Here is a 12,910-nt window from a genome sequence, read left to right as displayed (position 1 = left end):
TTGTGTTTACAAAATTTGAGCTAAATATTCACACTGTTCCCACGGTGCGCACGAGAGAGAGAGAGAGATGATATGTGATTGGGTAGACTACATGAGTTGTTAGTAAGGGGAGAGGCAGGCATAATTGAAGAGTTTAACTCTTTTGATAAAAACACGGCTCAAACTGCCTCTGGCTCTGTAGTACAAATGTCCTGTTTTCAAATTTTCTGAACTAAAATCTTCCACCAAACCTTAGTCACAATTTATGCTCCTAACACTAGCTGAATGATAACTAAGTTATTTTACTAAAATCTTTGTTATATTTAAAATTAATTGAAAGAAACAGAGAGCATCTCAACAGAAATATGGTAACAAAAGGGTTAAAGTCACCATGATATTTTTAACCCTTTTGGTACCAACCCGGCTGAAACTACCACTGGCTCTGTACTACAAATGTCTTGTTTTCAAAAGTTCTGAATTAAAATCTTCCACCAAATCTTAGTCAAAATTTGTGTTCCTAACACTAGCTGAATGATAACTAAGATATTTTACAAAAGTCTTCTATTTCAAAGACGCTTCTGCAATTTTTTGCTGGTCAACCGGCACAAATAGTTCATTTATGAGGGTCAAATAGTTATTATGGTGATAATAAGCTTTGAAATGTCCGAAAGACCTGAAAACGGTTTCTCTTTTCTTTGAGCTCTGTTCGATTGTGGCACTGACTGTGACATTTTCTTCAGGTTTCAAACCAGAAACACTCACAGACAATTGCTCATCAACCAAACCCTTTTCTGGATTCACTGTTACCGAAACTAGCGCTCTGGATAAGAATGTTGGGTAGGTGGGTATGTGACGTAGAGCAGAGAGTAGTTGGTAGGATGGACGGAGGATCATCTTTCTCGGTCAGTGTTTACTTGGAGGACTGCAGAAGAAATACAAAAATAAAATAGGGAGATTTAGATAAGAATTCAAGATTGAGACAAACAGATTTTGTTAATAGAACAGTTATTTTTAATTACTTATCAACATAGGAATAAAATAGAAGCAGGACACACAAACACACCATATATATATATATATATATATATATGCACATATTCCAGGACACAAATGTATTCAAAGAGGCAATTGCACGCATACAGAGCAGAGATAGAAGTATTTTCATATGGATGTATATATAGTCACACATGCGTGAGTGGCTTATGTTTGTATAATATATGTCAATCACTACAGTTGATGGATCAAGGAGGAAAGAAGAAAAAGTTTGTAAAGTCATCAGGATTGTTTAAGTGATAAGAAAAACCAAAGATATCGAATGCCTTCTGTTGATTCTCTTGAAGCTGGCACCATCGTTTCGATAACATTTCTTGAACAAATCAGCTGTTGCCTCAATGTTAACATAGATTCCTCTCAATGTGTGTGCAGTGCACTTATATACAAGATTCATACTCATACAGAGGTTTATCAGTGGGCATTTTGTTGTCTTCCTGCATAAGCATTTATTAGATTTAGTTGTATATATGGCAATGCCGTCATCATTTTCTGACACCATTACCATATAGGCTCTATCACTATTACTGCTCCCATCACTGTCTGGCTGCAGAAGGTGATTTTTCATTCTGGTTTATATCCCATTTCTTGGTATCTTGGTGTATACGTTTGTTGTCTTTTTTTATTTGTCGAAATGAGAGTAGTTCGCACGATATAACTTATAGTTACAGTAAGTTGTTTATTGAACAGTTGATCAATAATGTAGTGTTATCATTTTATTAACGTTATTATGTTATTAATGTGTCATTAATCTGGTGCATATGCTGCTCTAAATTAATAGAGTTAGCTTATGATACCTTTATGGTGTGTCTATTAAAAATAGCATGGTATCTATTTGATTTTGAGAAACATTTGCCTAAACAAGCAACAAATTCCCAAATGAACTATGGTCTGGGTTGTCCCAGAGTAAATCAAGATACTTATATTTGTTGTTTGGCTTATTTGTTCTGGTGTTGGGACAATTTGTGTTATGAGCAGTAGGATCAAAGCGTTGTGCGTGCCTATGACTTTTGATTTATTGTTTATTTCTTTGACCTCTATTTTTGATCTGAATTTTCAATCTTTTGAAAATTGCTTTTGACCTGTAATTCGATCTCGGTCGATTCATTTACTGTAAAACTTTGTTGGTGTGGTATGTGTATTATTAGTGGCAGAATAGACAGAGTTGTGTATGTATTCAAACTTCTCTTGCTGTCCAGCTCTAACTAAAACAGTACTGTGATATGTGGCATGTGATTCAAAACACTCTTTATTAACAGATGACCTAGATATTCTTATTGAAATTTTATTAGCTAATCACCATATTATTGATGGTTAATCATTGGATATTACATTTATATATATATAGAATTATTATTTGATTTATGTGGGCAATAAAGAAATAAGAATGTTGCGTCAAGGACATTTACACTACTGTAATATTTTTCTGTAGTAATGTTGAATCCTAAATCCTTAAAAGTCAATAGAATTGATAGCCATGTGTATTTAGTTGTAATTTACTGCTTCTGTCCAAGAACTATAGAGCTTCATTTTTATATAGACCTCCTTTGACTTTTGGAATGGAAGACTGGATTAACAAAAGAATATATATTCCAACCTAGTCTGTGACTTGTGCAAAATCAGATCATCCCATCGCTATATCGAAAGCATTCTCTCTATCTGACCTATTCCATAATTTACCGTCAAAATCAGCAGGAAGGATTATATAAGACCATTGTTGGAGATACCCAACCATTTCATATGAAGGATGTGGGAGAAGGCTTTCTTCTGTGATAGAATAAATAGATCACATGACAAACCTGAATGTGGAGACTTACAAAGAAAAGTATTTAAATGAAGGGAAAACCCACCGTCAAGCCAACAACTAACCAGAAGCAAAGAGGAATTCTATGATACAGGTAAGAACGGGAAATGCAGAAAATACCTGGAAGATACAATAAAAATCAACAGGAAATTAAGAAATCACTTGATGATTTCGTCAAAGCTGCAGGAACATTTGTACCGTCAGATAAAACAAGTGACATTTAAATCGTCAATATTGTGTTATATAAGAATTTGGTTAGGAAAGAATTATACAACAAATATAGACATGGTTATAATAACACAGTAAAAAAAAACAGGAGAGGATAACAAATCGTCAGAGATTTAGCGAAAGAACCGAGGCTTACGTCACTGGAAAACCTCAGATTACACTTAAAGACCATAAATCTAGCTTTCTAAATGAGTTGCGACATCACTGGTGCCAAGCTGTATTCCCTTGGACAACGTTGGTGGCGTGAAAAGGGGAAACTGATATGCATGGGCAATTGCTGGCCTTCCTTAAACAACCTTCTGTAAGTTATGAGGCAACAAAGTAGAGGTGGGGCACACATCTGTAGGAATGCCATCCTCTTCCCATCCACAAAAAAAACAAACTTTTTTGCAAATTCCGATATGATCAGAGTCTACACCATCTGAAGAATATTTGTAGAAAATTTCATTTAAAAATATTAATTCGTGCAGAAGCAGAATCGAGTCCCAATTGTGTAGGTTTGCCGTCAATACACAACCCGCTCAATAGAAGTTAGGTCTTAGTTGTAATCGAGTTAAACGTTTTACTATTGTGAATAAAAACAAGGTAATGTATGTAAATTAATTATATCTCACCTCTGATTTAATTAATTCTTATTTAATTGTTCATGTAGTTCAGACACTGGATGATCCTTCCAAAGTTCGTTTCCAGAAGCCTTATACCAGGTCTCCGAGGATATTGACATTGTTTAGAGATAGTGAGAGTTCGTTAGGTGTGAGAGTAAGAGGAAGGAGAGAAAGGGAGAAATGTAGATACAGATAGAGTGAAACAAGGAAGAGTGATGGAATGAGGAAAAGGAGAGAGAGCTAAAATACAATGGAGGTAAAAAGAGGAGAGAGAGAGAGTAGTTGTAGTGAAAAAGAAGGAAGAAAACGAGGAGAGGAAGTAATGTAAAAGTGGAGAAGAGATAGAGAGAAAGGAGAGAGGAAGGAAGGAAGTGGATATCTTTATTTTAGATCACACCTTAAAATTTTTAGGATGAGTAGGTTGTATTCCATGTAATATGACTCTACTCAGAAGGCTGTAATATCATTTGACAGGAAACCCGGTATAAAGAAATACATGGAACAAGGGGGTAACTTTATATGTCTTTAAGGTCAGTGACACGTCTATTTTCGCAAGCTGAATGATAAATGGAAGTGGTTGATGGACATTTACTCTTTTACTTGTTTCAGTCATTTGACTGTGGCCGTGCTGGAGCACCGCCTTTAGTCGAGCAACTCGACCCCAGGACTTATTCTTTAGAAGCCTAGTACTTATTCTATCGGTCACTTTTACCGAACCACTAAGTTACGGAGACGTAAATACACCAGCATCGGTTGTCAAGCGATGCTGGGGGGGACAAACACAGACATACAAACATATACACATATATACATATATACGACGGGCTTCTTTCAGTTTCCGTCTACCAAATCCACTCACAAGGCTTCAATGAAAATTTGGTAACGAAAGGTTAAAAACATAAATATCTTTTTATTTCAATGTCAACTTTACAAACATTATCATCCTCATAGACATTATTAGCATCTTTATCACACTGTCATCATCACAAACATTATTATGGTAACAACCATAGACATCAACTCTTTAGAATTCAATTTATTGTTGACTGTGATGCTTATAAATTCACATTCTTTTGAATTAATCATGCATTATCTCATGGCTTTCAGATTTCAATGATGTGATTGTTTATTTTTAGAATGACATTGTAGGGTAGATGTGAGAGGCTGGATCTGGCCTTGTTTTGAATTAATCATGCATTATCTCATAGCTTTAAGATTTCAATGATGTGATTGTTTATTTTTAGAATGACATTGTAGGGTACATGTGAGAGGCTGGATCTGGCCTTGTTTTTAATTAATCATGCATTATCTCATAGCTTTGAGATTTCAATGATGTGATTGTTTATTTTTAGAATGACATTGTAGGGTAGGTGTGAGAAGTTAAATGTGTCCAGTTTGAATATAAAACATCTAGAATATTTTGGTCGGACATCGCCAATTTATAGGCTAATGTGTTAGCCCTTCTGATATCAACTCATCTGTGACCACCCCTACTTTTATAATGCAAACATCCATCGTAAGTATTATTGTCTCTAATATATTGGTAGTCTTTCAGGTGTGAGAAAGACGCTTCTGCAATTTTTTGCTGGTCAACCGGCACAAATAGCTAATTTATGGAGATTAAATAATTATTATGGTGATCAAATAATTAGCGAATTCCCTGCATCAAGCTGACAGGTGCAATCATAAATATTTGATGTATTGCAAACTGATATAAACACCAATAAGAATCAGTCGAAATTTTTATAGATTTTTGGTAAAAAATTCCCTGATTTTTAACCAGGACTTTTCTTGTGCCTCAGCATGTTGTTGAGGGTAACCCCCATAAATAACAGGCTGCCCGAGTTTCGGATGATAAATACGGTTAAACAATGGTGTGTATGGAGCTTCAATGATGTGACCAGCACCTTCGTATATAATTAATTCAACATCCCTTTTTTTCGCAGGTGTTAAGTTGTTGAACCAGAAGAAATAGTCACTAGTGTCATATAATTTGTCGTCACCACCAACTAAAAGCAGTACTTTACTATGGGAAGTCTCATCTAAATAAAACGACTTAGATTCCTCTATTTTCCAATTTGTACTTATAAATCCATCATCCTTCATTACAGAAAGGCCATAGACTGTTGAAGAGCGATATGGCACCTGTTTACCATTATGGCGGATACCATAAATAAAGAAGTTTGGGAGACCATTAATACTTATAACAGCGCTTACTTGCGGACACTCTTTCGCCATGTATACAGCTATTATCCCTCCCAGAGATGCCCCTAGAACACCTATACCTTTCTCACTGGAAACCTGCTCATGGTTAATAAGCCACTCAATAGCCTCTTCGAAATATTCAAAATCAACCTCTGTGGCAATTGGAGGTAAGTCTTTATATGCAATATAGGCCAAACTTAAAGTAATAAATCCATGGGACGCTAACAGAGCCCCTCTGGATTCTATCAAAGAACCAACATTACCAAACAGGTCTATCACAGCAGGATATCGTCGCCGTTGTCTGTTGGTCGTTTCGTCACTTGGTATGAATAAACTACCCCGAAGTCTTCCGTAGTTAACTGTGATTTTGCGGACACCAGATCTCATAAACGATCGTCGAACCAACTTTGTTCCTAATGGTTTAATATGAGAAAAAAGATTGGAATGTTGTGAGATACGACCAGGGTGGACCATCACAGTGTAATCCAAAGATTTGGTGGCATCATCAATATTAATTCTACCATGTTTTCCAACTACTTGAGTCATACTCCAAAATAATCCCATGGGATCAATTCCAGTGTAGGTCCCAGCTAAACATGGGTCAGTGACCAGATTAACACATCCGTCAACTGAAGCTTTGAAATGTCCGAAAGACCTGAAAACGGTTTCTCTTTTCTTTGAGCTCTGTTCGATTGTGGCACTGACTGTGACATTTTCTTCAGGTTTCAAACCAGAAACACTCACAGACAATTGCTCATCAACCAAACCCTTTTCTGGATTCACTGTTACCGAAACTAGCGCTCTGGATAAGAATGTTGGGTAGCTGGGTATGTGACGTAGAGCAGAGAGTAGTTTGTAGGATGGACGGAGGATCATCTTTCTCGGTCAGTGTTTACTTGGAGGACTGCAGAAGAAATACAAAAATAAAATAGGGAGATTTAGATAAGAATTCAAGATTGAGACAAACAGATTTTGTTAATAAAACAGTTATTTTTAATTACTTATCAACATAGGAATAAAATAGAAGCAGGACACACAAACATACACCATATATATATATATATATATATATATGCACATATTCCAGGACACAAATGTATTCAAAGAGGCAATTGCACGCACACAGAGCAGAGATAGAAGTATTTTCATATGTATGTATATATAGTCACACATGCGTGAGTGGCTTAAGTTTGTATAATATATGTCCATCACTACAGTTGTTGGATCAATGGGGAAAAAAGAAAAACTTTGTAAAGTCATCGGGATTGTTTAAGCGATAAGAAAAACCAAAGATATCGAATGCCTTCTGTTGATTCTCTTGAAGCTGGCACCATTGTTTCGATAACATTTCTTGAAAAAATCAGATGTTTCCTCAATATAAACATGGATTCCTCTCAATGTGTGTGCAGTGCACTTATATACAAGATTCATACTCATACAGAGGTTTATCAGTGGGCATTTTGTTGTCTTCCTGCATAAGCATTTATTAGATTTAGTTGTATATAGGGCAGTGCTGTCATAATTTTCTGACGCCGTTACGGTATAGGCTCTATCACTATTACTGCTCCCATCACTGTCTGGCTGCAGAAGGTGATTTTTCATTCTGGTTTATATCTCATTTCTTGGTATCTTGGTGTATACGTTTGTTGTCTTTTTTTATTTGTCGAAATGAAAGTTGTTCGCACGATATAACTTATAGTTACAGTAAGTTGTTTACTAAGCAGTTGATCAATAATGTAGTTTTATTATTTTATTAACGTTATCATGTTATTAATGTGTTATTAATCTGGTGCATATGCTGCTCTAAATTAATAGAGTTAGCTCATGATACCTTTATGGTGTGTCTATTAAAAATAGCATGGTATCTATTTGATTTTGAGAAACATTTGCCTGAACCAGCAACAAATTCCCTAATGAACTATGGACTGGGTTGTCCCAGAGTAAATCAAGATACTTATATTTGTTGTTTGGCTTATTTGTTCTAGTTTTGGGACAATTTGTGTTATGAGCAGTAGGATTAAAGCGTTGTGCGTGCCTATGACTTTTGATTTGTTGTTTATTTCCTTGACCTGTATTTTTGATCTGAATTTTCAATCTTTTGAAAATTGCTTTTGACCTGTAATTCGATCTCGGTCGATTCATTTACTGTAAAACTTTGTTTGTGTAGTATGTGTATTATTAGTAGCATAATAGACAGAGTTGTGTATAATTGTGTCATTTGAAGTCTATCACATCAAATGAGGCCATGAATGTTTCTTTCCTGATCTTTTCTGGTAGGTAATTTAACATATCAGGAGTCATATTCAAAATTCGGAACACCCCCTGCCAATACATAACAGAAAATTGGAAAAGATTTTTGGATGACTGCTTCATTCTCTTGAATGAAATCAGATAAATTCTTGGAGTTCCAAAAGCTCCTTAATAGCATTAACACCAACATACAATTTACGATGGATCACAACCAAGAGGAACTCCCATTCCTAGACATGTGGGTTTAAAAAATAAACAGAAAGTAGAAACGGACATATTTTACAAGACCACAGACACTAAACAATACCTACTATTTAGCTCATGCCACTCGAGACATATCACAGCAAATATCCCCTTCAACCTTGCAAGGAGGATTTTGGGGTGGGGGCAAGGGTATCTTTTTTTTCTTCACAAGTGTAAAAAAAAAAACAATATGTTTCTTAAACGAGGGACATATTTATACGGCACAGAATGTTTTTTTTTTACCTCAATAGACGTCATTGATTGGTTGAAATTGCAGAAATTAAAGAAAAAAACAACAATTATCTTACAAACTATAGAATTTTCTCAATAAAGCCAAGAGAAAAGAAGGTTTTATAAACACATTCTACAAGTATACGAAGTTTAAAAGTGTTTAGTTACGTAGAAATTATTTTAAAAAACTGCCTTTCAAACCGAAAAGATCTAAGAATTCTACAAGTCTGTCTACGAGTGCTTGTGAATCGGCAATCGCATCTACAAGTGACAGTGTGTATGAGTATAGTACGAGTGAATGTGATGCAGAAAACGATTATAATAATAATTATTATAAATGACTTCGACATTCTTCTTACTTTACATAAAATAATCTTTACATTCTGCTGCTGTCGGGTTCGCAGTCATGACATTGTGAGTTCGATTCCGACACTGGGCTGTGTGTTGTTATCTTGAGCAAGACATTTTATTTCACGTCGCTCCAGTTCACTGAGCTGTAGAAATGAGTTGCAACATCACTGGTGCCAAGCTGTATTCCCTTGGACAACGTTGGTGTCGTGAAAAGTACCATAACTGCCAATTATAAACTCACGTGGGTTTATTTACATTTCTGAAGAAAAATGAAACCCTTCCCCCACTCCTAACCCTATCCCAAACCCTAACCTTAACCCCACATATATGAAAAAAAAACTTTACGGAAAGTGATGAATCCTCTTCGGATCTTTTCCTTTTGATAGACAGAATTCAACACAATTTCTCAATTTGCTCAAGAGAGAGCATAGGATTGGTTAAAATTCGAAAAATTAAACTACGTTAAACAAACGAATTACAAATTTATCAAAAAAGCCAAGTGAAAATAATGTTTTCTTTTGACACATTCTACCAGTGTACGAAGTTTCAAATTGTTTATTTAACTAGAAATTGTGTTGAATTCCGTCTATCAAAAGGAAAAGATCCCGATCTTCTTCAAATGTAAACAAACAGTAAGTAATAGGCAGTTGTGGTACTTGTACCGAAAGATCGCCAAAATTTCATTTTAAAATATTCATTCATGCAGAAACAGTATCGAGTCCCAATTGCGCAGTTTTGCCGTCAAAACACGACCCGTTCAACAGAAGTTAGGTCACAGTTGTAATCGAGTTAAACGTTTTACTATTGTGAATAAAAACAAGGTAATGTATGTAAATTAATTATATCTCACCTCTGATTTAATTAATTCTTTGTTAATAGTCCATGTAGTTCAGACACTGGATGATCCTTCCAAATTTCGTTTACGGGTCTCCTAGGATATAAACTTTGTTTAGAGATAGCGTGAGTTAGTAAAGTGTGAGAGTAGGAGGAAGGGGAGACATGTACCTCAAGATAAACTGAAACGAGGAAGGGTGACGGGATGAGGAACAGAAGGAGAGGACTAAAGATAGAAAGCGGGAAATAGATATAGTGAAAAAGAAGGACAGGTAATGTCATAAGAGTGATGAGTGATAGTAATGTAAAAGAAGAGATAGACAGAAAGGAAAAAGGAGGAACTGATATACACACACATACTTATATATATATGTATATATATATATATACATATATATATATGTATATATATATATATATACACATATATATATATGTGTATATATATAACGGGAATCTTTATGAAAATAAATAAAAGACGAAGGCAGGTGGAATACAAACAAACAATTGTATTAGTATGGCGCTCAGGAATATAAATAAAACAAGTCTTTTACGTTTCGAGCCTACGCTCTTCAACAGAAAGGTTAAGTTTATAAACAATTCATAAATGAGGGCAAAGGAAATGAATTGTTTATAAATTTAATCGTTAAAGGTATTTTTTAATATGCTGGCCATTGATAAAGTTTCTTTTGAGAAAATATTTTTTTTCGGAAAGAATTTTATCCTCACATTTGATATAAATTTAAGCGTTCACTTCCGAACTAACTCACTCTGTGAGAGCCTCAGTTCAAATCGCACTTGCCTCGAATGGGCTGGAGTATTTCTATTTTGGATGTATTTGGAGTACTTAGTTGTGCCCGTGACTTAGTGTTTTCTTCTTCCATGGGTATGAGTGAGTATCTCATTTATTTCTTTTGCCACATGTATCACTGACGAAGAGAGGGCTCTTAGTAGCTAACTCTGAAATCGGTCCGATATGGTAATAATGGAATTTTTTAGAAATTTCTGTCGACCTTTTTTTTTGGGTAACGTGCGTATTGTGAAAACATTGTATGGTTAATGGACAATATGTCCAATTTTTCGGCATATTTGGCATTAGAAATTTTTTCCTTTGCCCTCATTTATGAATTGTTTATAAATTTAACAGTTAAAGGTATTTTTTAATATGCTGGCCATTGATAAAGTTGTTTTCGAGAAAATATTTTTTTTCGAAAAGAATTTTATCCTCACATTTGATATATGTATATATATATATGTATATATATATATATATATATATATATACATATAAAGAAAACAAACTTTTAAAAAAATACATACACCTCCCTGTTTTTTTCGGTGTATCTTTCTGTCGAAGAGCGTAGGCTCGAAACATAAAAGACTTTTTTCTATTCCTGAGCGTTATACTAATACATCTGGTTGTTTGTACTCCACCTGCCTTCGTCTTTTGTTTATTGTCGTAAACTTTCCCTTTATATATATATATATATATATATATATATATATATATATATATACAATATGTTACATTACTCGGTAGTCAAGATAAAACTCTGAGTTTCAGATGCCGAAGTGGAAATCCACAACACCATCTCTTCGGTTATCTAGCCAGATAACCGAAGAGATGGTGTTGTGGATTTCCACTTCGGCATCTGAAACTCAGAGTTTTAGACTACCGAGTAATGTAACATATTGTATAGATAAATTTCCTCTATTTACATAATATTGAGGTCTCTTTCTTTCTTTTGTTATCTTACCGTTTTATCAATATATATATATATATATACTAAGCAATAAAGGGTTTAGCAACGAATTGCCTTACCACAGACCGAATTTAGAAATAGCAGTCAAAGAGTTATAGCTATTTCTTCTACTAAAAAGGGAGATCTCAGTAAAAACACAGCAATTGGAAGGCAGACACAAACAGGTAAGAGAGAATGAATTGACGGCAATCTATCATACAATTTTAAGTTATCTACGGACGCACGTTTCGAAATCAAGTTTTTAGGAAAGCATAAGAATTAAATATCAAATAATTCTACCTTACCCAAACTTCTTTTCTCTTCAGCGTAGAATACTATAATCATAAATGATTATGTATTGAATTTTGAGATACTACAAGGCACCAACTCAACTCAGTATCAGAGCGAGCTAGAATCCGCAACTAGTATCACCAAATTCAAAGTGTGAATGAAAAGATTGTGTCACCAGCCCCTTCCCACCCACGTGTAGCCAAAACAAGATGCTGTGGTCATCTACTGAGATAAAATATGGTTATCCGTAATAATGAAGGGTGAAATTAATTAATTTGGAATAATTATCAATTACACCAAGTAGTCTTCGGCATGTAAAAGCCTCATTCGAGGAAAATTTAAGTAATACTAAGCAATAAAGGGTTTAGCAACGAATTGCCTTACCACATACCGAATTTAGAAATAGCAGTCAAAGAGTTATAGCTATTTCTTCTACTAAAAAGGAGATCTCAGTAAAAACACAGCAATTGGAAGGCAGACACAAACAGGTAAGAGAGAATGAATTGACGGCAATCTATCATACAATTTTAAGTTATCTACGGACGCACGTTTCGAAATCAAGTTTTTAGGAAAGCATAAGAATTAAATATCAAATAATTCTACCTTACCCAAACTTCTTTTCTCTTCAGCGTAGAATACTATAATCATAAATGATTATATATTGAATTTTGAGATACTAGAAGGCACCAACTCAACTCAGTATCAGAGCGAGCTAGAATCCGCAACTAGTATCACCAAATTCAAAGTGTGAATGAAAAGATTGTGTCACCAGCCCCTTCCCACCCGCGTGTAGCCAAAACAAGATGCTGTGGTCATCTACTGAGATAAAATATGGTTCTCCGTAATAATGAAGGGTGAAATTAATTAATTTGGAATAATTATCAATTACACCAAGTAGTCTTCGGCATGTAAAAGCCTCATTCGAGGAAAATTTAAGTAATACTAAGCAATAAAGGGTTTAGCAATGAATTGCCTTACCACATACCGAATTTAGAAATAGCAGTCAAAGAGTTATAGCTATTTCTTCTACTAAAAAGGGAGATCTCAGTAAAAACACAGCAATTGGAAGGCAGACACAAACAGGTAAGAGACAATGA

General features: G+C 34.8%; 2 protein-coding genes across 3 annotated transcripts in view; both read right to left on the bottom strand.

The window, feature by feature from the left end:
- Positions 1-4,752, bottom strand: part of LOC115232312 (acyl-coenzyme A amino acid N-acyltransferase 1-like) — a 51,092-nt gene extending 46,340 nt beyond the window's left edge. The window contains exons 1-3 of the mRNA XM_036500335.1: positions 4,675-4,752; positions 2,899-2,953; positions 781-888 (exon numbers count right to left, since the gene is read on the bottom strand). Coding sequence (XP_036356228.1) covers positions 781-888; positions 2,899-2,953; positions 4,675-4,752 — 241 coding nt within the window. The remainder of the gene's footprint in view (positions 1-780; positions 889-2,898; positions 2,954-4,674) is intronic.
- On the bottom strand, positions 548-9,932 carry LOC115232313 (acyl-coenzyme A amino acid N-acyltransferase 1-like). Of its 2 annotated transcripts, XR_004997855.1 has the most exons (3): positions 9,797-9,932; positions 5,303-6,775; positions 548-601 (listed from the first exon to the last, which is right to left on the bottom strand). XR_004997855.1 is itself a non-coding variant. In XM_029802134.2 (2 exons), the coding sequence occupies exon 2, from the start codon at positions 6,745-6,747 to the stop codon at positions 5,410-5,412; it is 1,338 nt and encodes a 445-aa protein (XP_029657994.1). In that variant the 5' UTR covers positions 6,748-6,775; positions 9,797-9,932; the 3' UTR covers positions 4,952-5,409. The 2 variants fall into 2 exon arrangements, 1 of the variants encoding a protein (XP_029657994.1); XM_029802134.2 differs by lacking the exon at positions 548-601 and having other exon boundaries at positions 4,952-6,775.
- Positions 9,933-12,910: the final 2,978 nt, after the last annotated feature.

The sequence above is a fragment of the Octopus sinensis genome, unplaced genomic scaffold (genome assembly GCF_006345805.1).
Source record: "Octopus sinensis unplaced genomic scaffold, ASM634580v1 Contig20326, whole genome shotgun sequence".
NCBI lineage: Eukaryota > Metazoa > Mollusca > Cephalopoda > Octopoda > Octopodidae > Octopus > Octopus sinensis.
The sequence above is the reverse complement of the archived record's forward strand: the minus strand, read 5'-3'. Positions and strand labels throughout refer to the sequence as shown.